Below are 26560 nucleotides of genomic sequence, written 5' to 3'. Positions count from 1 at the left end.
ACGGCTGCAAAGTTGGTGTCAGTTTGCTAAACCGTTGTTTTGGGGTGTGCTTTTGTGTTTTTAACAGGCAGTGACTTTGTCTGAGCTTCCTGCAGTTGTCGTCTTCAAAGATGGAGCCTACTTTACCTACGATGGTGAGCATCCTCTCCTCCTGCGCCGCTGTTGCCTTGCACGTGTGCGACTGTTAATCCCCTCCTCTTCCTCCTCCTCCTCCTCCTCCTCCTCCTCCTCCTCTCTGTGTAACTGGAACTGTGTTCCTCCAGTTCACCCGTTGCTGCTGCCGTTCTTTCATCTTCCTCACCACACTGACTTATGGTTGCGCCTGGCCCATCGTAAAGCACCCAGGGCTGACGGTTATATGTGTGTGTGTGGTCAGGCCAGCGATGTTGCGGCGGCTTGTTTCTGGCTATACATGCATAGCAAGCCTCGGCTCATGGACCGGCCTCAGTGGGCGTGAGAGACCACAGGTTCAAAAAAAGAAACTAGAGTAGAGCTTGTTTTATATACACAAATAAAACCAAAAGCAGAATTACAGACACAGAAGTCTGAGCAAATAATCATATCAGACATAAAAGGTCTAGAGTGGAGCTGCTTTTACTCTGTTGTCCAAGTGGAAGTTCCTCAGCGCCGCAGCGTGAGCTCCCCATGTTCCTCTATGATGCGCTGTACGTCGACGCCGCACTGGGCCCGGGCCGGGAGGTGGAAGCCGAAGGGATGAGCGTCCAGACACAGCTCCAGCACAAACGGGCTCCAGTAGTGGCTGCTATGAAGGTTCGGAGCACCGTGGATCACCCGTAGAGTAAAATCCATCTTTGCCGCCACATGCAGTTTGGCATGCGTCTGCTCCACCTGACCGTTGCAGAAGGCGGGCTTCACGCTCCAGAAGCGCAGCAGCCGCGGCTCGCCGCAGGACACTCTGATGACAAAAACCCCACACTTTTCAGAGTCCTCCAGGACCCTGATGCAGAGGACGTGGCGTGCGTCTGGCATCATCATCGCCATGGTTATGGTGGTTGTCAAGGACGTGAGACGAGGGAACTGGCCGGCGGCGTGACTCGCCTGCGTCCGCTCTTTCCTCTCGCTCGCAGTTCTACAGAAACTGTGAAAGAGAAACAATCTTATTATCGACCGCTGCGCTCAAAAGCAGACTGCAGCTCATTAAGCAATAATCACATCCTACTTACAGCAACAGAAGCACGGAGACTTCTTCACTCTGAATCAAGAAAATAGTCTGGCTGGTGCTTTTTTTTGGTGTTGTTGTTGTTTTTTTCTCCTTTTTCTCCACCTGCGTTCCCAAGCATCTGTTTTCTGTCTGCCACCGTGTTTTCCTCTGAAGACCGAGTGCATGTTGGATAAGGGAATAAACGAGTCTCGGCTACCTAAAGTGGATTCCTGTTTCACTTTGCATGATGATCTGTGAAAACAACAACTTATCAAATGTTATTTGGTTAAACTCCGCATCCCCGTTTGCATAGGGATGCAGTAAAAGCATGTCAGGCTGTGTTGATATTACACAGCTCCACTTTACTCTCTAGTTTTCATGAGCCGAAATTCTTTTATCGGCCGACTTTAAAAGGCCAGAACTTTCCAGAATATGCAAACGGCTTTCATCATGTTCTTCCCCTGGCGTTTGTTTTTCTGATGCAGCTCATGAAGAATAAGATTTCAAATGCTTAGAAATTCAACGCACACTTTCTCTTCTTCCTGCGCAGGTCTGTCTTTTTTGGGCAACAGCAGAGAGTCTTTGTCCAGATACGCTCCGCTTGGTGTAAAGTGATATTTGAAGTATTATTAGGCTTTGATTGCCGTAGCGCACATCACAAGCAGCGGCGTGCCTTTTGAAGAGCAGCATTAAAGCCTAGTCCGGCACATATTTAAGTAGTCAAATCCTCCGTTTCGTTCTGCTGTACAGGTCTGCGCTGTTTTTGTACTTCAGCCAATGAGTAGTTTTGATCAGAGTGTTTGCAGATCGGATGACATGTGGGTGTTGTGTGGAAGTAAAAAGTTATAATCAGGGTGCTTGTTAGAGGACAGTGTCTTCTTTTTAATTTTTGTTGAATGTTTTGCTTTTAATTCCCCGCCAGGGCCGACATATTTTCAAGCTTTAATTCACGCTTCCCAACACTCAGAGCTCCACTTAGGGCACACTGTGGCTCTGCTTGGCTGGTTAATGGTTGGCTGTGTCACTCCCTTTATGCTAATGTTTCTGAGGCCTCCTGCGGCGGGGCCAAACTTGTTTTGCATGTGTTGACTGGAAGCATTTAAATAAGCGGCTGATTAACACGCCGTTAATGTGATGACAAGCTGAGATCACACTTGAGCAGGTGATAACGGGAAGATCATTTACATACGGCTCACACGGACAGGGTTTACCTCAGATGATTATTTGAATCAGTGGTTACAGATATTTTAACAGAAATAGTTACAAGTCCTCCATAAATTGACATTCAGTTTGGGCCGAGGGTCCTCCTGGAGACACGGAGGTTAGGTCACTTTTACAATCTCTTTTTTTCTTTGGGTCAATACTTCCATGGGTCTGTTGTGGCCATTTCACACAGGAATACTTGTTGACCTGCAGTTTTTCAGGATTCACACCCTAAACGCTGCGTTCGGTGCAGCGCATGTGCATGGGATAAGCCAAGTTTGTGTTTTAATCTAATTTACAGATATTAATCCTTGGATGTGGTGCCAAGACCTTGTGTTTAGCATTTAACTAACATAACCTTTCACTCAGGGCTTGTTTATGCACAATTATGGAAAAAAGTGGACGTGTCTGATCATACAGTGTACAACTGGACATTTTGACAGGTTTCAGGAAATAAGAGTGATGTATTCAGTTCAGATTGTGTTGTAGTAAAGACTCTGTGGTATCACTCTTGCGTTTGAGCTCAGTTGAAGAAAATACTGTTTCTTAGCATACAATGCTACACTTGTCAGCATCTCCTCAGCTTTTCTGGTGGCTCCGGGCTTCATGCAAAACTTGGATTAACGATGACAAAGTTCTTTACATTTTTTCCTCCAAAAAATATCATCGATCATTTATAACAATGATTAATGAATGATGATGATAGTAAGGATATCACTTTTCTAAAGAGTGTTATAAAGTGGTTAAAAAAGCTGAGAAATGAACTCAATTCAGCTTTCAAGGCACACAAGACCTAGAAATAAACTCCAAATTAGTCAAATTTATATAAAGCCAGTAAAAATAATGATAATTGACAAGCTAAAGTAACCAACAGATTGTATCCTGATCAGTCCTGATCAAGCACCAGGCGGCCATGAGAGGGAAAAACTCATGAAACACATGATTCATGAATAAAGTTGGAGTTTAAGACTCAATATTTTACAATAAATATAAAGTCTTCATCAGAGCATACCAAAGAACTTGCAAAAAAGGAAAGTTTAAAGAAAGTATCAGGTGCCCCAGAGAGGCGAAGGCCACGCCAGATGAGAGGGCCAGGTCTAACGCGGGACCTTTAGTGTGTTGCCTCTTTCATGAACTGCGGACGGTTAAAGGAGACTGCAAGGTCCAGGAACTGAGAAACATGTGAACGGATTAATTATATCTACCACAGCTGCAGTAATTATGCTGGGAAATGGGCAGAGGCGGTGGCTGGAGAACATGAGAGTAAACAAATGAATAAATCAAATCACTGAATTGCTGCGATGCGCTTTAGCATGGGATTAAAATGATCCCACGACCTGTGTTTATTCAGAAGTAGGTGAGCAGGTAATTCTCAGTGGAAGTTTTACTCTACAAATAACAGGCATGGCGTGTCCTGTCCCCAGCTAATACTAGTCCCGTCCAAATTGGACGTTGTCCCTCGTGCCAGGATGTTGATGATGTTGATGATGTTGATGATGTTTTCTGTAGCTCTGTGAGCTAGTTTAATCTTCATAGTATATGTATGTCTTCTGTATGAAACATATCTGTGCTGTCTCGACCAGGACTTCCTGGAAGAAGAGATCTTGTATCTCAAGGCACATTTCCTGGATGAATAAAGTCTAAATAAGAAATAAAAAAATAAAATTATTACTGGTCTGGCACAGCGCCGTAAAGCGATGCTGCACTGGGACGGGAATCAAAGATACTTCAGGGTTTTTTTACTGGAAGCAGGGATGGGAAACCATTAAACCTAGATAACTCTTCCCAAACCTAATCCAATATAATTTATTATGGATGTAAAACATCCCAGATCACCAGTGAACAAAGCCAAGAAGATGCGGCTAGATACGGCTGATGTAGCTGGTACCAAAAGTCCTTGGTGGCATCATCAGGTGCTTGTTTCACTCTTCATCATAGCGGAAAATAAACCCCTCCACTTCCTGCAGGAAAAAAAGCAGCAAACACTTCCTTGACCTTGACATTGACTTTGTTATATATGACGTGTTGATGCACATCAGAATGTATTTAATTGCGATCAATCTAGTTTATACCCCGGTACGTAGCATGTTTCTTTGTTGGTTTCAGAGTTTTACATGACTCACTAACATAAGTGACTCAGGACTTGTGTGGATGCAGGGAAAGTTTTTTTTCTGAAGTTTGTTCAGGTCACACAGCAGAGTGAATCGCTGCACCGTCACCCCAGATATTATTAAAACTTTCTGTGAATTGTCTGCAGTGACTCTGGTTAACTTCGTGTTGAGGTTTCCTTGATCTCTGCAGAACTCAAACTGACCTCCACTGTTCCTCGTCACTGCAGTTTCTTCACCCACATTATAAACTCGGGATAAAGGCAATACAAAAAGAAAAAAAATACACACTTTGCTATTCACTCATATTTCTTTCTCTGCTTTTTGAATATGAGGTGTTTTAACTTTCCGAGCGCCACGCAGCCGCCCAGAGTTGCCCGTGGTTGCCAAGTAGACAAGGTTAGAGGAACTGAGAATTTCAATGGAACTTTTGAAAAGTGAAAGCCTTGATTTGCGAATTAAAAGCTCTTTTATGCATTTATATATAGCTACTAAAGAAAGGGCCTCTGTACTGTGCTTAAAAGAGGAGAAAAAAAGAAGGAAACAAGTGGTAGCACTAGTCCTGCCAGTGGGAGGAGGGAAAGTGGGTTATTTGGGCTGCGTTTACCCGGCAGGTAGAGCAGGTTGACCTCCGAGTCAAAGGTCAGCGGTCCCGTTCTCAGCCCTGTTCGTAGCCCGTAGAAGAAGAACCGCAACGTCACCTGTAGGTTTGTGCTTTAAAGCCTCTTTTGTTAATCCTCGTACGGTGCCAAGAAGCACCTCATTTCAGCTACAGTTGGCTATTTTAGTTTGCTCGGCGTTGCAGACGCCCACCTATTGGGCAAATTGATATTAATTAACATCCGTTTTGATCAAATCTGCCCAGACATCCTCGTTCCAAGTGTTGCGACTGAAACAACAGGCTAATCGAGCGGTGCGAGCGCTGCCGGCTGTGGCACCGGGGTGGGGGGGGGTAAATCTCACCGCAGTCACACCATAGTTGACTTGATGAATAATATATTTATTTCCAATAATTTCTGATCTGGCATCCTCTTTCATATTTAGACAGCACCTGTCGTGTCCCGGTGTTCCTTCTCTTCCTCTTCTTTTCCTCTCCCTGAAGCAGGACATGAGATCTCCTCATTATGCCGCGTTCCAGTGCGATTACATTCACGGCTCCAGTCTTTGTCTCCCCCACTTTGTGTTATCTCTGCGCGCCCTGCCCTCCCTCACCCCCGTCTCCACTATTTGCATAGTGTCGGTGGTCCTCTGTGACATTAACCTTCCTCCTTGAAACGTGTCAGAGCTCACTCCCCCCCCCCTGCTCCCAACCCTGACACGGGGATCATCCTCACTCCGCCCTCTTGTCTGCTCCCATCGCCCCTCCTGCCCCTCCCGTCCCCCCATCCCCTCGTCTCATCTCCCGCTGCGCCAACTCCTGGCTGACAGGCTCCTGCGGGGGCACCGCGGAGCTGCCGAGGCTCGCGCCCGGGGGAGGAGAGCAGCTCTAATTTGTTTCAAGGTGAAGGAGGTTCAGTCGGCGTGGAAGAGCTTCATCCGAGTGTGCAGTCTCAGAACTGCCCCCCCTCTCCATCCCTCCCTCTCTCTCTCACTCTGTCTTGCTTCTGGGGAGAAGTTGGGCAGATGCATGCGGTCTGTAAAGCCAAGACATCTGTGGGGGTAAAAAAAAAAAAGGTCTTTGGTATGTCTACCGCAGCGACTGACTCAGCAGGCTCCACGACGAGGCTCCTGCGCCTTCAGAGCGGCGGCGGCGCCGAGCCGCGGCTCCTGACACGGCTACAAGCAAACCACCTCAGGGCTTTAAAAGCATGTTCCAGGTTTTAAGTTGTCATGTTCGGCATTGTGCCGGCAGCTCCTCGGAGGCCCCGCAGCACCAGAACCTTGTTAAAAGTCATCATTGTTCTTGTAATTACTGTAATAGTAGCGGAAAGGTCGCGATAAGTTATTAACGTGTCATAATAATTTCCCAGCTACATTTGACACCAATTATGAGCATCCTGCAGCTTTTTCTCAGTTGCGGTTTTATTTATTTATTTTTAAATCATCTTCTTTGCACCTTTTTCTTTTTTCTAACCTCTTGAGACAGTTTGCATGTTGCCTCCAGATGTTGGTGGAGGAACATCAGGTTCACATTAAGGAAGATTCCTCTATTTTTTTTCTTCCTTCTGTCTTTTTTCCCCCTGTAATTTGATGCACTTTATAACTCTTGTTCCCGATGTAGACGTTCAATTATGCATTCATCATTGTGGAGAAACCTGTTGCTGAAAATACGTTGTTTTTTGTGTATGTGTGTTGTAAAACCATCCGTTCTGAATGAAAATGGAACATTTGGTGCATCTGTTTGTTTGATAAAGAGGTGATAATTGTGGACGGGCCGGCCTGAACTAAATATTCTTGAAGCTGCACTTTTTAACTCTGTTTGGATTCCCAATCTCCGTCTGAGTCACGGCCTTCCGGACGTCATCAGTCAAGACCCGGCTTTCCGTCTAAATGATGTCTGGCCATTGTTTACCTGACCTGTGTCTGCGAGCGCTCGGCCCATGTCCTGCTCTTTACCCCCGAATGCCCTACATCAGTAAACACTGATCTTTTGACAACCCGGCCATCAGAATGCCGCTCGGCTGGGTTTTTATTATTTTTTTTATATATAGACAGGGTTGCCCGCTGAATGTCGATGAGATGCTCAGTCCTCCTCCGGCTTCATAGAGATTTGCTCTCTTGTCTCGCAGAGTACGAGGATGGCAGCTTGTCGTCGTGGGTGAACAAGGAGCGGTTCCAAGGATACCTCCAGATCGATGGTTTTACGTTGTATGAGCTCGGAGAAACAGGTGACGTATGCATTGTATCATCTCACGTGTATTTGTGCTTTAATCTTTTCCTGGTTCATATTTTTTTCATTTTACGCTCATTTAAAGTGGACATGGCAGGCTTTTGGCAGTTTTTTGACCTTAACTGAAGTGTTACAACCATTAATTCTTGCTTTAGATGTCGCCGCAAGTTCAAAAACAAACATGTAGGAGGTTTAGTTTTATTTCTGTGCAAAAAAAACCCAGTGTGGGACTTTTATCCCTTTTCTGATACTGATTCAAATGTATTGGCATTTCACTGTGGTGGATCAGGTGACCAGGTTGTAGATGGTGCTTCAAAATGCAAAGAGAAGAAACTACAGCAAGAACAGATTATTTACTGAAGGACTAGTGATGCACCGAAATGAAAATTTGTGGCCGAAACTAATAATAAACACTCGGCCGAATACCGAATAATGCCGAACAATGGTTCTTTGCAGTTTTTCATTTATTTTGCCAATTTTTTCACCATTGCATAAATCAAATAAATGTGCAGTGAAATACCCGCCAGTCACAATTTGTCTTGCTGTACTTATTGTATTCTTTTTTTAATTTTCTCCCATTCAAATCCAATTAATCGGGTCGCGGTGTTGGGCGGGGCGGGGCTGATCTCCGCAATTTGAAGCCTTGTATAAAAATTGTAAAAATCTGGGTTATTTTCTTGGAGGATCTCATCAAACCTATCAGACAGTGAGGGTTCGTGCATCTGTAGTACGGGCCCTTTTCTCTGCGCTGTGCGTCCCACGACCGTCTCCATCACCAAGCGGCTTTCCCAAATCCAACTCAGCCTGGATCATTTCTCGTGGCCTCTGCTTTTTCCCCACATCCAAGTAATTATCTGACATGCTGACATGCTAAAATGTTTGCTTCATTTAACACCACACGCCCCTCACTCCACGCTGTTCGCTGTTTGATTGCGTTATCTAAACATGCTGTTATAAATTGTTCGTTTTTTTCCCCACTTATTCCACCGAACACCGAAAGTGTCTTTTTGCTATTTTCGGCCGAACAATTTCGTTTACTGAACATTCGGTGCATCACTATGAAGGACCATAGCCCCCCAAACCCACGATAGTGAGGAGCCCTGCTCTCCATGGGGTTTAGATCAGGGGAACATATAGCATGGTCCAAAAGAGCAGCGTTATTTTCCTGGAAGAAGCCCTTTGTCAGGCAGTCGGGGCCCCGCAGATGGAGTCCAGAGGAAGCCTGCTCCACCATCTCCCCGTAGCCAGCTGCTGTTTGACTGTGTTGGCCAACCTGAAGCTGCATCGTTGCAGCCTCCTCAACATCTCCAGTAACGTTGGAAGCCACTGGACCATCCAGAGATGTAGACTCTTTGTTCTTAAAGCCCCTCTCTTGCAAATGCTGTCTTATTGTGCAGTCAGCACCAGTTATGGTATAATTTAGGTGGAGGACGGACCTTTCTGCAAAAATTATATTGCAGCTGACATTTCACTCCCACTTGACTTCTTTCTTCGATAATCTCCTGGATCTCTTAAGAAATATAAAATGACTCTCTCACTGCGTCCGACTTTGGCAGCGATTGCAAGAACCGCGCCACGTTCAAAGGCACACAGCCTTTTTGCTTTTGTCGTCGGGAGGTCAAAACCATGTGAACGCCTGACAGAAAATGACATGAAAGCCAGATCTTCTTTGGAGCTTTCAGGCTTAAGGTTATGGTCTTAAACTTTTGATCAGCTGAGGAACAGCCTGTTTGAGTTAAAATGCAGTTTTCAGTAAAGCCTACTCTCTGCTCTTGCTCCAGTTTTTTATTTTTGGAGTTTGAAGCACTACTTACAACCTGGTCACGATCTACTAGTGCCGAAATGCAAATACTTGATTTTTTTCTTCCGGTCTTATGCTTTCGAGTCGGAGTGTATTTGAACACAAACCTGTTGGAGTGACAGCAAAAGTTTCCCCCCTGAAACCAGCTGATCTTTAGAGGGATGTGTGAGAGTACGGTTTAAGATGACACTTTTGTCCTTTCTTGCCGTATTTCCAACAAAGGATGTCGCAGATACTTCATTGAGACCTCAGAAAGTTGTGTAAACTTTAAGATAAAAGCCCATGTCTCCTTTAAAAACTCAAAAATGCCCAGTAAGCGTTTTTCCAGAGACGAATACTTGCTGACTTTAAGTGCCAAACCTCATCCCGTTCACTTTACTGTCTTATAAAACAAAGAGATGTAGTAGACGCTCACAATCGAAAAAAGACAGATTTAAGACTTTTTTCCTTTTCTTCATTAGCAGAATAATGCAGCTCAATTTTTCTGCAGATTGTCCGACTTAAATGGCTCCGTATTGTTAACTGCGAGCATAAGCCGCGTGCTTTTATTGCAGTTTTTCAGCGTGTTTTTGTGTCTTTTACTCTTTACAACTATGGAACCAAAGTCAGCATTTTTTTCAAGCTGCATATTAAAAGCAATCATACATCATTTTGAGCGCGTCAGCTCAGTTTTAATTGTGATATAAAGTCCTTCGTGCTCTGCAGCCCCGCCCTTAAATATAAATATCTAAAACATGTCCGCTGTAAGAATGAAAAATCATGAAAATTCAAATGTCATAAAGCTGCTGTAGGAAGTTTTCATAGAAACGAGTCTCCTCGCCCTCCAGAAATAGACTGCGTTGTTCCTCTTGTTCAAATCCACTTTTCCTTGAAAAGGTAATTTGGGAACAAAAGTGAAATACAAACCGGCTCTTTAAGCGGCAGTAAATGGATGCGCTGTGCAAGCTGTGAAAGCGGTGGTTTCTAATATTAGATACAGTATTTTCTGTGACGGGCATTGCTTACACTTGTGGTCGGGCAGCTGGTCTGAAGCAGACTCGCCGCTTCCACGAACACTCTTGCTCATAAAACGTTCCCTATATCATCATAAATGTTGCACGTCTGATTACAGCCTTTGCCGTCTTGACTGACAGGCGTGCGAAAGCAGTGTAACACTTGGCAGCCAAAGTCTCTTCCACTAAATATCATGCACTTGGTTTGCGAAGAAGCTGCTGGAATGACAAATATACGCCTTTTTAAAGAAAGTCCCACACATCATAAGTCATGCAGACAGAAAACGTGCTACCCACAACCAGATACTGGCATGACCAAAATCAATGAAGTGTCTGAAACTGTAATTTAAATCTATTTCTAGGCTGTGATTTAAAGGGCAGAGACATGGATTGGTTGCATATTGAAAGCTAAACCTCTGTGGTGCACAGAATTATTGGAAGGAAAACAACCACGGTAACACTACTCAGTCCTTTTAAGAGCAGGAAAAAATGTTTTTTTCTTCTATGTTTTAAATTTTTTTTGACATGCATGAATCAGAGTGGCTGTGTATCAGAACTACCTGGGTAAATAATACACTCCATAGCAGTCCATTAGAAAGTGAGCCGGCCTAGCTCGTGAAAATGCTTTAGCAGGTTTCGGGAAACACGGTGCAGCTTTTCAGATGGATGTATCAAATTAGATTACATGAAAGAGCAAAGAGAGCGAATGGATCTTTATCTAAGCTTTCAGCAGAAAATCTTTAATGTTGAAGGACTTGAGCTTTTATGAACTGTTCAGAAGTGCTTTCTGACGCATCAAAACACCGAGCGAGATCTCCGTTCTGATCCCGAGCCTTTCATGTGATCATGAGTCGGGCTTTAAGAATCCAAAACCATCATAACCGGCAGGAGGGAGCAATTATGACTTGAAAAGTCCTGTGGAGCGGCGGAAGACAACAGGCTGGTGTTTCAGCGCTGCACCGGGTCATCTGCAGGTCACAACAAATAAGAGAGAAACTCACAGAGGGAGCTCGATGCCGGGCTGGGGAAGATCTGCTAATGAAATCTAACTGAGATTCACTCGAGGAAAACGATCTAGTCGTGACAAAGATGTTCAAAACAAAGTGTTTTAATTGATAACAAAAGCACAACGGCTCAGAGCTTCGTGTTTTAACAGTGATGCATTAGAGAATCTCTTCTTTTCAAGTAAAAGACACGTCCATTTGTTAACTGCTTGTTTTCTTTTACGCCTCCAGACCTCGTAATTATGTAAAAGACTCCGTCGTCAATGGCTGTCGCGATCACGCTCAGGTTCATAATTGCACTTATTACTTTTACTGTCACTTTTGTTGAAGCTAAAATGCCTCCAACACTTCCCTTAATGATTCCAGCCAACCTGTAATTCATAATGAAAATCTATGAGTGTTTAATTGGGCGTAAACAATTCCGACGACATTATTACCACGCTGGGGAGATTATCAACCAGGGAAAAGGGATTTAAGCACCTTTTCCAACTCAGCGATTGCTCGTAGCAGCGATTTTAAGTGATCTATAAAGTGATAGAAGACGATCAGTCGTCATGACCTGAAGAGCCTCCATAAATGATGACATTTAAAATGACTGGAAGACCGGGAACACTCCAATACATTGATGATTGATTTATTTGTGCTGATTATTCCCCGACTGTGGAAAATGAAGCTCTACACCAGTAAATCCTGTACACCTTGTTGGGTTCTCAAAGTTAATTAGCCACATTCCCACGGGGGGATTTTACATAAAGCAACCTTGTAGGAAAAAGCACTCGCAGACGGAGCCATAAACTACCATTATTCACAGAGACGCTCCTGCGCACGGGTTCAGGGAGGAGGAAAGACTCGTTGGAGGCCGTTGGATCTCTTTACATAATCTTGAGGGATCAGTGGCCAGCAGGGGGCAGACTGGCACTCTCATCCAGACCTCAACAGGCTGCTCGCCTCAAACCGTACCAGCTCAACTAAGAGGCCTTTTAAGTTGTATAACAGTCTTTTTTTTTTTTTCTTTTTTAAGTAGACCTCTCTGTCATGTTATGGGCTTGAGTTTTGAATGGCACTGAAATAGCTCCACTACCAGAAAGTGGCCACTTGTTTCCTGCCCAACCAACCTGAAAGCCAGAGTTAGCTGGATGTATGAGAGATGAATGGCCGAGGCGCCCGGCGCCGCCGTCTCGTTTCTCTCCTCCCGCGGCGCTCTTAACCTTTCCCGCCGCCGTCTTCACACACCCTCTCTCTGCGGCTCTAATTTTTTATCCCTAATCTTCGTCTGCCACTTTCAGGCAAGCTGGTGGCGATCGCGGTCATTGACGAGAAGGACCCCGCAGAGGAGAGTGGCAGGTACAAAGCAAATTGTTATTAACCGCTCCCATGCTCGCCACAATGGCTGTCCTTCACCGTCTGGCTTTGTAAAAAATAAGTCCAAAACTTGCAGTTATTGTTTGGAGCGTCCCATAAATTGCAGTCACAACAAAAAAAGACAGACTCCAACTCATGGCATTTCACTCTCTCCTCATTTGCTTTTAGATTAAAGAGCTTGATGCAGAAGGTGGCGAAGGAATACAGAGAACATTTTAACAGGTAAGCCACGGATACGTGATGAGGCCAGAGATGAAAATCCAATTTCTACATTTATTCTAGGATAGTGTGCTCACAAGGGAACGCCGCCTGTCTGTTCACAAGCAGGTTTATGCCTTTGTCAGGGCACGTCTGTGTTTCTTTTTTTTGTGCAGCGGTTCAGTAGAAAGGTAATTATGCAAAATGTCAGCTTCCAAATATAGGTGTTCTTTTCAGCTGTCAATCAGAAAGTCAACTCGGCTTGTATTAATGCATGATTTTCCTCTGTTTTTCCACGGCTCCAATTGTGCAATAACAACTGGGTTTGAGGTGTTTGTGTTACATACTGTGTCGTTCCACCTGTTTGGGGGCTGCGGAGAAAGCGCTTTAACGAGGCAGATGGAAAAACGGAGGAGAACAGGAACACTTCCGCAGGATAAAAACAAGGCACAGATGCTTGAATGTTCAACACAGAACTGTTGAGTCAAGTGTTGGTCTATATAAGCGTGCAGCAGGTTCAGGTCCTTCAGCAACAGGCGTCGGGGTAAGATGAGCATCCTGATCAAAGCGTTTCGACCTGTTCAGGCATCTGCATGAGCAGCGATTGACCTGAACTGATCTCCATCATCCCTCACACCACAACATGCTTCACTTTCCCGTCTTGTTTATTCGAGGCTTCAGACTCTGAGATTCCCACCGAGATCAAAGCTGCCTGCAGTGTTCTGACACACCTAAAAAGCACTTGTAATTACAAGTCAGCGACGGCAGTGTCGCCCCCGCTGGTGGGTGGAGGCAGCACGCGGAGTCGAGAGATCACAGGAGGAAGACTCGACGTTTGAACGAGCTCGTGCCGTTTGATGCCGTAATCAATGCCGGGGTATTCAGCTCGCTCCCCCATTTGTAGCGTTTCGCCGCGCGGAGGGAGGAGGGGGGGGCGCTGGGCCACATTTGCGCAAATTGCACTTGTGGGAAAGTCTGATTTCATCAGGCGGCGGGCGTGTTGAAATTGTGCACCAGTCATTATTGTCTGGGCTTTTATCTGCCAGATTCTGCTTGTAAGACCAGACGAGCAGCTTTATCACAGTCAGATACACGTAGACTTCTAACCCATCATTTCTGGACTACTGGATTTAGACGTTAAATATCTCCTACGCTCTGGATTCTCGGCACCATTAGGCATTTTTTTAATTCGATTTTCGATTTGAATCCTAATATGATGTGAAAGCACCGATTAAGATCCCTTTCACTGAGGTGCTGCTCTTTGACATCGCCGTAGATACCCTTTGTGCTCGCGTTGCTAGGCTTTTCTCCTCAACACTGCAAACCAGAAGCTGTTTGTTCTGTTTCCTTTCACGCAGCACGAGTCAGGGGTGCGACATTTAGGCAACATTACTGCCTTGTTGGCTCCACCGTGCCTGCTCCCTCCGCACAAAACATGGAGGAAAAACAGTGTTGAAGGGGCGTGACTCAATCTGAATGTTACCTTTCCGATTAGAAAATGATGTCGAGCTGATTTTTGTGATTGTGTTATTGTTTGGGCAGTTGATAATACACAAAGCCTCGATGTCTTACTCAACATCAAGACTGAACGTCACAGCAGTAATGGCTGCTTTTAAAGACACGATCTGAGATTTAGTCTCAGAAAACTGCAAGGAATAGACAATGCTTCCTAAAGTCAAGACTTGTATAAGTTCAAATGAAGATAAAACAGATATTTTAACATTAAAATACTTGTTAGTGTGACTTTAAACCAACAGAATTCATTTGGATGATATCTCAAGTCTTGTTTTGCTTACAGTCCAGCATCATTCCCATCGCTGGTTGGTCCAGAATCTGACTCCTGTCCGTAAAGAGATGGGTGTGTGCTTTGAATGTTTTGATATGAACTGATGGTCTTTTTAAAGACCTCTGAGGCGGCGTGGTGGAGTGGTGGCTACACCCTCACCTCGGAGCGAGAAGGTTTCCAGTCTGAATCTCAGCTGGGGCCTCATAGCGACTGAGCGTGCGATTGTCTCCTTGACGCCTCTGTGGACCCGTGGCCTGTCCCGGTGCACCCGGCCTCTCCGCTGCTATTGATTAAATCACTTCCTGTAATTTTACTGAATCTGAGAATGACGTCTAGCTACAGTCCAAAAAAATAATAAATAAAGGCTCGGTTTCTTCGCAGTGTTAACATTGTCAACATTGACTGCGGTTTTAGAAGATAAACACTGTGACTGAAAAAGCCAATAAAGTTTTTCTACATAAAGCTGCAACTTGTTCTCCAAAGGGAGTGTTTAAATAAACATCTGTGCAAATTTGCACCAGAACACTTGCACCTTCTTGCCTTCAGTTTTTGGCCTTCCTCCTCCTCCTCCTCCTCCACCTCCTCCTCCTCCTCCTCCTCCTCCTCCTCCTCCTCCTCACACGGAGCCACACATGGAGGTTTCTCAGCGAGTTCTTGGCCGGGCTGCTCTCTGGTCCTGCCAGTACGTGTCAGAGTGAAGATGCACACACACACCGAGCTGATATGTAGATGTTAAAGTTACCAAGTGGCAACGCATTAATAAAAAAGTAATTATATTTCCCAGTCACTTTTGCTGCGCCTCAGGCTCATATATCCCCACATTCTCCCCGTCAATCTTGGAGATGCGGATAAGTTTCCATCTCTCTCTGTGATCCATATCTTCTTGTGCCGGAGTTTCCAGAACAGGAGTTTTTTATATGGGCCGTTTTCCCAGCCTGTCCGGCTACTGTCTGCAAGATTACCTTCAAACCTGCTCTGATTTTTAATATATCGCATCCGCTGCATTTATTATGTCGCTCAGACTCTTCGTAATCACGTCATTCACACGAGCACAGTCAGTATTGTTTAGCACCCGGGGGATGGACGTCCCAGATTTCCCCATGATTTACTATGAATATAATATATTTTTCAAGTGGCCACAATCAGTCATTCAGAGGAAGTCGCCAACTTCCCTCGACTCGTGCAACCACCTTCCCCCGTTCACCCACAATACACTCTGCTCAGACATCGTCCAGGACAATGAGAAACAAATTGAATTCCTCCTCCTGCCTTATCGTTTAGATAAATCACCTGAGCCTTTTCTGTGGCGGAAAAGATGAGGAGAAACAGGAGACGGCGCCGGATGGGCTTTGGGGATGTTTTTTTTTTTTTTTTCTTCTTCTGCAGTGACAAAAGTGATCTGCAGTTTTCAGCAGCAAGAATGTTCACTTCCATTCAGCAAGGTTTCATATCCGTGTGCTATTGTGAGTCGGAGTCTGCATCCCTGTGTGTGTGTGTGTGTGTGTGGAAGAAAAAGCTGTTTTTCAGTTGCATGTTTGTGTTTTTTCTCCAGGAACTTCCAGTTCGGCCACATGGATGGGAGTGACTACATTAACAGCCTCATTATGGGGTGAGTGTTTCACATCCAGCCTCCTCCTTTCAACTCTCGTCATCCTCCTCGTTCTCACCCTCGTCTTACCTTCTGTCGGCTCCTTATCCGAGTCCGCGCCGACTTGTAATGTCAGCCTTTGCCATTAAGGATGCTCTCTCATGGAGAAGTCAATTACGCAGACAGTCTGTCATCTTTTTTTTTTTTCTTCTTCTTTTCTCGCTGCTCTTGGCAACGTTAACCCTCCCCTAGACATCAGGCTCACATGTGAGCACAAAGACGCACACATGTTCCCGCAAATCTGCATGCCGGAGTCCAGCCTGAGATGAGTGTTTTGAGAAATGTACAGATGAGGCGACGCGTGGATTAAATCTATAGTGATCCGGGGGTTTTAATGGCTGGCCGCAAAGCAGGCGCTAATGATGTAGTAAAACCCTGCTGCAGCGGCTTTGTGCCCAGTCTGAGGCCGATGTTACAGTGTCATGCTCGGAGAGAAACCTTCCAACCGACATGCCGCGCTTTTAATTAGACGCCAGCCCACTAGAGTAACGGGCCAACCGGGCTGCAGCCGTTGTCTGCTTCGCGCCTACTAACCTAAGTATCTCATTACATGTGTCTGTGTAATTTTGCATGAGAATCTGACAGCGTAATGGCTCCGCTGCAGGATGTTGTTTTCATTTGAGCATGTTATTGTTTGTATGAGCGAGGGAGATTACGGCAGGCATGGTCTCCTAAGTCCTGTGTAATTAAGTCACTGTGTCAGAGGGAAGGGGGGGTGGGGGTCGGATTTGAAATATGATTACGCCGAACCGGCGGAGTCCTGTTGCACGGCTGAAATTAGACAGGCGATGCATGTATTAAAGTGTAAAAGAGGTGATTCGCTCTCCTAATCTTTTATGGGTGCTCACAAATAGTGTTTTTGCTTGGCGGAGCTGAATTTGGCGGCTGAAGTGCAGGATTAATTGCCCTCCTTTGAGGAATGAAATCCTGGCCTGTCAATGTCTGCTAATCCCCTCCCTTAGGAGGGCCATGAAAATAAATCTGATGGCTTTTTATCCCTCTCTCTGTCATCACCGCGATTACTGTGTTTTGGCAGCAGTCTGTCTGGCTTAAAGGCTGCCCCCGCTTTCATCAGGGGCACATAAACACAGTCGTGAACACGCGCGTCTCAAAGACGAGCCCCAGTTAAAGCTTCACTGTAGGCTTTTGACTGTTTTCAGAAAGTTTGGATTACTGCTAACATGTTAAAGGAGGGTTGAACAGGCCGAGGAAGACTCCTTATCAGAGGAGGTAAACGATCGCAGAGATTGCAATTACTTGAACCCAGTGGTTTAATACGACGGAGTATTAGGGCCAAACTAAGACAAAACATTTGTTGGAAATTACGATAATAAAGTCATAATATAATGAGAATAAAGTCGTAAAATTACGAGAATAAAGTCATAATTTTGCGAGAATAAAGTCGTAATATTACGAGAATAAAGTCGTAATATTACGAGAATAAAGTCATAATGTAGCGAGAATAAAGTCGTAATATTATGAGAATAAAGTCGTAATATTACAAGAATAAAGTGGTAATTTATGAGAATAAATTGGTAATTTATGAAAATAAAGTCGTAATATTACAAGAATAAAGTGTTAATTTATGAGAACTCTAACAGGAAGAGCATCTTCTCCCTGTGTTAAAATGAGGAATCTTGTGAAGTTATATTTATATATTTATAATATATTTAATATTAGGCCTACGACTTCATTCTCGTAATGTTACGACTTTATTCTCGTAATATTACGACTTTATTCTCACAACATTATGACTTTATTTTGGTAATTTTACGACTTTATTCTCATATTATTATGACTTTATTTTCGTAATTTCCATTTATTTTTTTGTCCTAGTTTGGCCCTAATACTCCGTCGTAGTTTAAAAATTGTCTGTCTGTAAAAAAAAAAAAAAAAAAAAGTGTCTCGGCTCGTCTCGGGGGTGTTTTTCTTCGATGGCAGGTGCTCGTACGTGAAATTAAGTTAACTTCCACACACACAAATTAAGCCCTACTGGATGAAATTTGAATTTAAATTAAGCCTGTGCTAATGTCTTCTCGGGATGAGCTCCGGGCTTTGAAACTAATAAAAAAAAGATCTTCATTCTCTGACTGTGAACGGGGACGAGCACTTCAATTCAGTTCGTTTTTATGTTCTGGAGCTCCGGTCCTCAACAGAAAGGGATTTCAGTGCTTTGTATGCACACAAAAACCAACCCGGCTATTGTCTTTGAGCAAGTTTCTTTTGACAGAGACGTGTACGAACACTGAACACCGGGCAGGTTGGTGGAACCAGTCGCCACGAAGCAGGAACTTCTTCCTTTCTTTTTATTGCACACACAAATACAGATTATACGCGACAATAATATTTAGTAGAAGGCACATGTGTGGGTGCATTAGAGACCAATACGTCCTCAAACCCATGAACGAAGCCAACTCCAAAACATGATGAGATTGGAGCATGTAAATGAAATTATATTACAATGATTTGCAACTATCTGATTTGAAATATGATTACGCCGAAGTGATATGATTACGCCGAGTGTTGTTGCACGGCTGAAATTAGCTGTGCAACAACAACAAACAGGATTAACAGTGGAGCCTCAAAGATATGTCACATGTTTAAACTGCAAAGATGATTCATCTCAATGAAAAAGATCAGTTTGAATATGATGGCAGAACAACAGGTTGATGTAGGTCCCAGTGCAGCATCCACTTTTCTTTTAAAGCAACACAGGAACGTTCTAGCTCTTTGGGTCTCCTGTCAGAGGGTGGTTGATCTGCCTTTACCACACCGTCTAAGGTTGATCTTTGGCTCAGACGTTCTTTCATTTTCTTTCCTGCGATTACTTTCTTTAGTCAGTTGCTTCCACCGAGACGTCCTCCTGTAGCTCTGGGAGCTTGTTTCATTCCACCGGGACGTGATTGGGAAGTTACTTGGGCTGCTTTTTGCTGGCAGCAGAGACGGCTGCGGCTTGGCCGCATGTCCCAAAAATGTTCTTTCAACTAAAATTGAAACTGATATTTTAACATGAGGAGTAAAAAAATCCTTTGTGCTGCTCAAGCAGCAGCCCAGTCTGAGAGCAGCCTGGGAACAGCCCAGGGGCTGACACTTCCTGGACTGCAGGTAAGACTGGACTCTTCTGGACTCATGCTTTTGTACCACCCACGCAGTATACATTTCTTTCTTTGCAAAAGACTCTGGAGTACATGTTGCTCTAAAACCTATATAATCCTTTCCACAAGCTGCCTGTTACATGGGCACAAATGCACACCCCATGCCATCCGGAAGAAGGCTCAGCAGAGGTTCCTGCATCAGCTCAGGAAGTTTAACCTCCACAGCAGCTGCTGACCACCTTCTACTCTGCCATCATCTAGTCTGTTCTCTGCACGTCCATCACTGTCTGGTTCAGATCGGCCACCAAACTAGACAGACACAAACTGCAACGGACAATTAGGTCTGCAGAGAGGATAACTGGGACTAACCTCCCATCTATCCAGGACCTGTACCGGTCCAGGACCAGGAAACAGGGAGGTAACATCTCTGCAGACCTCTCACACCCAGGACACAGTCTGTTTGAACTCCTCCCCTCTGGACGGCGCTACGGAGCTCTGTACGCTAAAACCTCCAGACTCAGAGATAGTTTCTTCCCCCAAGCTGTTTCTCTGATGAACTCTCATCACTCATAATCAACCTCATAATCAACATCATCAATCACTGTGCAATAATATTAATAACCACAATCATATTCTGTAACAATGCACCTTTCAATAACCATGTACCTCATACTGCTGCACCTTACTCTTTAAAAAGAATTTGTATATATGTTAATAAGAGCTGTCATTAGGGCCCGAGCACTTACAGTGCGAAGGCCCTATTGTATCTGTAGGAATTTTTCTTCTTCTTTATTCTTTACTCTTTATCCTTCTGACGAAAGGAGGGCCTTTTTGCCCCCCTAAACGTGCCCCAAAAGTCACCAAATTTTGCACGCAAGCCAGGCCTGGCGAAAAGTTGTATATTTAATGGTTTGCATTAATGGGCGTGGCAAAATGGCTCAACAGCGCCCCCTAGAAAACTTTGTGCCTCAAGCCCCACAATACGGTTTGACGTACATTCACGAAAATCGGTACACTCCTGTATCATGTCGCAACTTAAAGAAAAGTCTCTTGGCGCCATGGCCGAAACCGAACAGGAAGTCGGCCATTTTGAATTAATCGTGTAATTTTGGCGAAATCTATGCCATTTCTTCAGCTGCTTCCGAGCCCGAACCGTAACGTGCACCCAGGTGTGTTATACATCAAAATGTGCGTCTTCTTCCTGCGACTACGGGCATTACTTTTCTCTTTCAAAAGCGTTACCGTGGCGACGCTAGACGCCAAAAAGCGCACCCACCCTTCATCTGATTGGTCCCTATTTGATAGTTCCTACTTTCTGCATTAACCTTTGAATGGTGTGATATAAAGAGTCATGGGTGGTGTCATCGGACTCTGTATTGAATACTTGACCTTCATTGGCATGAATTAGCCCCGCCCCTTCTTCTGATTGGTCAATATTTGATAGTCCCTATTTTCTGCTATAACTTTTGAATGGTATGACATACAGAGTCGTGGGTAGTGTCATCCGCTAAATGTCCAGCCCTGAAGAATCTACATGCAAGTCATACAAGCTTCCACTGCAGCACGCCTGAGCGTGCACAAGGGTGCGAGGGCCCGTTCATCGCTGCTTGCGGCTTTAATTTGTCTATTTACTTTACAGTGAGCGAAACAACCGAGTCAAATTCCCTGTGTTGTTTGACCTGACTTGGCCAATAAACCTGATTCTGATTCTGATCGGAGGTGCAGCTCGGATAGCGAGCCGGATGGATGATTATGATGGGCTGGCCGCTTGTACCGGCCGTACCTCTGCTTTTCGTTCAGACAGAGCTGGGATTTGCTCCAGCAGACTCCAACGATGCCGGGTCGAGAAAATGTCCCACTTTGCCTCAGTCCATTTTTAATGAGCTTTTGTCCCGTGAAGACGCCAGTGTTTCTCAATCCCGTTCACACACGGCTTCTTCTTTACATAACGAAGCTTTAAGCTGCACTTGTGGACGGGATGGCGAGCCGTTCTCTTAGACAGTCATTTCCTGAAGCCCTGAGACTGCGCAGGGATTTCCGTTCCAGAAGCAGAACAGTGGCTGCTTTTTAATGCCGGGCCTGTAGGTTTTCAGTCTCTCCTGTGCTCTGAGATTTTTATTTCGTGAGAAATTATTCTGCAATTAACTCAAATTTATAGATAGTTTTTTGCTGACAGGGGAACCTCTGCCCTCTCTGACAGACTCCGACTCTCTAAAAGGCTCTTTCTTTTTTTTTTTTTTTTTATATTCAGTCATGTCACTGACCTTTTGTCAATTAGCCTAATTATTTGCCAGATGTTCCTGCAGCTGTTTCCTTTCAGCACCACTTACTTTTTCAGCGTTGTTTTGCATATCTCCCAACTTTTCTGAGGCGTGTTGCTGCCATCAAATCCAAAAAAGAGCTAAAAAAAAAAATCCAAAATATAACTGAAAACGACCCTGCAGACATCACCTTATAAATAATAAAATTTACATTTAATAGAGAAAATGTTCCTTTCATAACAACGGTAAACATAACATAAAAAAGAAATACTGTTAGGTTTAATCATATTGCCTACTTTTGATTTAGGCTTGATAGAAAGGTGCTTTAATATTACAAAGCATGACCTGCAGTCACGGCGGCAAACCCCCAGCAGTCCCAGTCGGAGGCGTAAAGGATAATCCATATTTACTTTAAATGAGTGCCATCTGTTGGGTTGGGCGAGATGTCAGATGGAAATACGCATTCATTACGTGTGTGTGCATTTGTACGTATGTGTGTGTGTTTAAGCGATTGCAGAGCTCAGCTGGGCAGAGTAGCTGTGCGTTGATGACTCTGCCACACAGGCGAGTGTGTTTGCTCTCCTGATCTCAGCTGGGTGGCGGGTCGGGACAGTGATGGATATGTGCGTGTGTGTGTGCAACATGCTGCCAGGTTTAGCAGCACTGCAAGGATGGGCAGCGTCAGGTGATGTGTGTGTCTGTGTGTGATGACTTAACCGAGATTGGTTTTCATGATCCAGGAGACCTTGTGAATGTGAAATCGCTTGTTTTTTGGCTTTTCTGTATCTTGAGATTTCCAAATCCTCTACCAGGTTTGTGGAAATGATCAAGCTCGGGAGTGTCTCCTGATTTAAAAACAAATGACTAGACCGGGGGTCGGCAACCCGCGGCTCCAGAGCCGCATGCGGCTCTTTAGCGCCGCCCTAGTGGCTCCTGGAGCTTTTTCAAAAATGTTTGACCTTTTTTTTCCTTTTTTTTCCTTTTTTTCTTTTTTTTTTTTTCCTTTTTTCTTCTCTTTTTCTTTTTTTTTAACTTAATTTCTCTTTTTCTTTTTTTACTTAATTTCTCTTTTTTCCTTTTTTCTCTTTTTTTATTTTTTTCTTCTTTTTTCCTTTTTTTCTTTTTTTTTCCTTTCCTTTTTAATCTCGACATTTCGACTTTTTTCTTGACATTTCAACTTTTTTCTCGACATTTCGACTTTTTTCTCGACATTTCGACTTTTTTCTTGACATTTCGTCATTTTTTTTCGAAGTGCATAATGAAAAAAAAAAATCTTCCCCCAGTTATATCTAATATAGCTACATACAGCATGTGTTGCCTTCATTCTAAGGCTTATACAGGACTTTTCATTTTTTGCGGCTCCAGACATATTTGTTTTTTGTGTTTTTGGTCCAACATGGCTCTTTCAACATTTTGGGTTGCCGACCCCTGGACTAGACCATCGAGAGTCTCTGTGGCTCTGCTTGGACACACAGCTGCTGTCCTCTGGACTCCTTGCGATTCACATGTCAGCTATTGTTTGTAAAGGTCTCTAACTGTTACTGACACAGACCTGTAAAGCCCCTGAGTTTCACACTGTTTGCATAAAAGACAAAATAAAATATTCTTTCTGTGAACTGTATAAGCTCTCCCCGACAAACGGCCCCCGGTACCAGCGCCAGAAGAGACAGAGGGCTTTCAAACTACTTTTAATTGCACAAAGCATGATAGTGTGCAGAACAAACATAGTTGTAATCCTGTGAGCACCATTTCCACCTAAATAAAATACAGTTACACGCGAGGTCGTAGCGATGGAGACAACCGGCGGCTTCCCACCAAAATAAGCCCACCGTCACATAAAAGCTAGGACTCTTCACATTCCTGTGGTGTAAAGATCACCAGTCTGCGAACAAGCTGTAGAAGAACAGGGGGAAAAAAAAGATTCCCTTTCTGCAAGCCAGCTCTGAACGTTTGATGTTTCGCCATGTTCAACCATATTCCAGCGGAAAATTCCGCTTGATTTATGCAACCCCAAGTCTGTGTGATAAATGCACATGACTTTTACTGTCTTGGACTGTTTCTGTTACAGAAGCCAGACTACTAAAAAAACTGTTTGGAACTGTCTTGAAGAGGCATCAACAGTTTCATCTTTCTCACCGATCAATGCCTAAAGTGGAAAAGATTTGTGAACTGCAAGTCAGTTTTATTGGCTAGAGAGGAAATCATAGCGTTTGGGATCCAAGTTAACACCAGTGACAAGGTTACGACAAAATGACCAATTAGGAAAGTCCTTCTAAACATTCCTCTTCATTCAGTTCTCCAGTAACTTTGTTGGACAAGGGAAATTAATCTTTGTACAGTCAACGGTGCAACGTTATAAATGAGGGTTTAGTTTTTCACCGCGTGACTGCAGAGAGAGATGCACCACATTTATTTAAATGCTCCTTGTAGCTGCTGAGAGAAACTCATTTTAATGTTGGTGTGTCATTTTTAAGCTGGAAAATGTTAAAAATGGGCTTCATTAGGAGGTGGTTAAAGGAAGAGAATGCTTGGATTTGTCTTAGTTTAAGGGTTTCTTCACCACGCTGCCGTGTCCTCTGTGCTGTTTGTTTTTAAAGAAACTAGAATTTGTTGCGTTTTAATGACACGCGTTCATAATGGCCCTCCGCTCTGCTGACGTTAGGAAGATTAAATGCTGCGTTTCCTGTTTTTCCCCCAGCGAGGTGAGCGTGCCCTCTGTCATCATCCTCAACACATCCAACGAGCAGTACTTCCTGCCCAGTGAGCCGATCGAGACCATTGAGCAGCTGGTCCAATTCATCAACAGTGTTTTGAATGGGTCTGCACAGGTCAGAATCCTCTTCTCCTCTCTTTCTCCCACCCTCGCCTGGCTTTTCTGTTTTCTGTTTGTGCATTCAGCTCGGCGAAGCCCTTTCGCCCCTTTCCCCCCCGTGTTGTACCGTTGTAATCACACCAGCAGTCTTCATTAATCAGGCATGATGTCTTGCATTGTAAGTCCCCCCCTGAGAAAATATTCACCCCCAAAAGAGACAGTTTCCTGCAATCTTCTTTCGCATGTTTATTTGAATTTGTGTCCTACTTGAACAGATTATGTTCAAGAATCGTGTCTTTAAAAGCAATTGCTGAGATTAGTACACAGTTCTGCAGCATTGGAGCCACTTGTAGGGGAAAGCATGCAGTCCTGAATCAACGAAGGTCCTGTCCTTTTTTTTTTTTTTTTTTTCTAAAAAGGTCTGGGCTATTTTTTGCCTAGTAAAACAAACCACCTCCCACCAAATAAACATCAGCAGAAACCTCCAGATTTCTGCCGTCCAGTTCTTGCCAAAAGGCTGGACGGTTTTAGCCTTTTTACGTCACAATGGTAATGTCTGCCCCAAGGTCTCCGGGTTGATCCATGTTAGAAGGACACTGAATAATGCCACCTGCAAAAGATGCACCAGCAGTCGCTTATGCATTTCTGAGGAATGTGGAGAACCGATCTAGCGTGGATAAAACGTAAGCATTTCTTTGTGCTTTTCGTAGGAAATGCAGAAAACATGAAAACTGGAATAAAGATTTTTCGCCTCATTTTAAACACAGGACAGTTAAAAGAAGGCAGACTCTTCCCCGCAGAACTGAAGCTGTCCTTGTCTGTCTAGGGGACGGTTTCCGATTTAAGCCCCTCCATCCTCCCCTCCTGTCCACTGATGAGAAAACAGCTCCAACAACATGCTATAAAAGCGGTAGTAAAAGCGACTCGCTTCGCCCTCGTGCAGTATAAACTCGGTGTGCAACAGCTGCTTCCACCAAAGTCTTCTCAGGCCAAGCGTCAGCTCGTTAACCGGAGCCCTGCTCAGATGGCCCGCACTAATTGGACATCCTGATGAATTAGCATCGGTGCAGATCACTCATTCGCTGCTCAGGTGCTTTTGCCAACAAATGAGCTCAAATGAAGCCGAGTTGCTGGAAAGTAAACAAACAAAACTCAGGTATGTTTAGTAATTCTGCTCATGAAAGCAGATGATTTGTGTTCACAATGTAGGAACTGTAACGCACACTTGAGACATGTGAGAGTTAGGACTATTCATCCTTCATGCTGTGTGAGTTTTTATTGACTTTTATTTTCTTAATTAGAAAATGTCCCAAAGGAATTGTATCAAATTATAGGAACCAAATGGGCTATTGGGATTGACTTGAAGGCTCCTTTGTCTTCCTGCAGGCCTACGGAGGTGACGGCATCGTTCAGAGGATCAAACGTGTGGCCTTTGACGCCAGATCCACGATTATGGTAAGTTGGTGAGAGTTCAAGTCGTGTAAAAGTTAATCATAGCTGATTTTATAACCTTCACCTCCGGGTCCCGTCGGTCACAGCAGCCAGACTGCAGCGCCTCCTCTTCAGGCGGGACCTGGGGGTCAGTTGACCAAAGACCAGAACAAATGTATGCCGACCAATCACTAAAATAAGCAGCAAATAGATCTACAATTGTTAGGTTCATACACTTAACATTCGTATCATCAAACTTTCTGGAGACAAAAGAGACACAACACAATTTAAAATGGCTAGCGCAAGGAGAGCAGTCGAGACGTGTAAAATCTCCAACCTACTCTAATTTGTCTCTCCTGCTTCCTTTACTTTTATTCACTCTGGGTGTGCCCTAGCTTACATAGCTGACTGCGCCCCTAAAGGGAGGGAGAAAGGGAGTGGTCGCAGTCAGTGGACAGGTATAGATTGTTTCCTCTTCTCTGCCGATTTCTGCTTTATGCTGATAATCAGGAAACTTCTTGTGCAGCACTTTTTAATCACTTAACACAGCATTGTTTTATCAGTGTGTCACAGGCGTAAGCAAATGATCATACGTTCTGTTAATAGCGAGCATGATAACTTACTACAATAATTCCAACAACAATAAGCAATAAAACATCAGGAAATACATGGCAAACTTTCAATAAATAAGTACAGCTGATGGATTAAGAACCTTTTGGAAATAAAGAGCTAGAAAATGATCAGAAACAAGACTTGTAATAATTAAATATAATTTTTTATTTCTTTTGTGCACAGGGCATACATGGTAAAGGCATTCAACTTTTGCCCTTTGCAGTATATTTTTACACCTTGAAGTGCAGCTTATAT

At 44.1% G+C, this 26560-nt stretch overlaps 1 protein-coding gene across 1 annotated transcript in view; it reads left to right on the top strand.

Moving 5' to 3' along the window:
* The window catches only part of LOC133423355 (protein disulfide-isomerase TMX3-like), a 55481-nt gene that overhangs the window by 19110 nt on the left and 9811 nt on the right, over positions 1–26560 (top strand). The window contains exons 9-15 of the mRNA XM_061713543.1: positions 68–134; positions 7203–7301; positions 12387–12444; positions 12631–12684; positions 15999–16055; positions 24149–24278; positions 25649–25717. Coding sequence (XP_061569527.1) covers positions 68–134; positions 7203–7301; positions 12387–12444; positions 12631–12684; positions 15999–16055; positions 24149–24278; positions 25649–25717 — 534 coding nt within the window. The remainder of the gene's footprint in view (positions 1–67; positions 135–7202; positions 7302–12386; positions 12445–12630; positions 12685–15998; positions 16056–24148; positions 24279–25648; positions 25718–26560) is intronic.

This window comes from Cololabis saira, chromosome 22, assembly GCF_033807715.1.
Source record: "Cololabis saira isolate AMF1-May2022 chromosome 22, fColSai1.1, whole genome shotgun sequence".
Lineage (NCBI taxonomy): Eukaryota > Metazoa > Chordata > Actinopteri > Beloniformes > Belonidae > Cololabis > Cololabis saira.
This window is presented reverse-complemented; position numbering and strand designations above follow the sequence as displayed.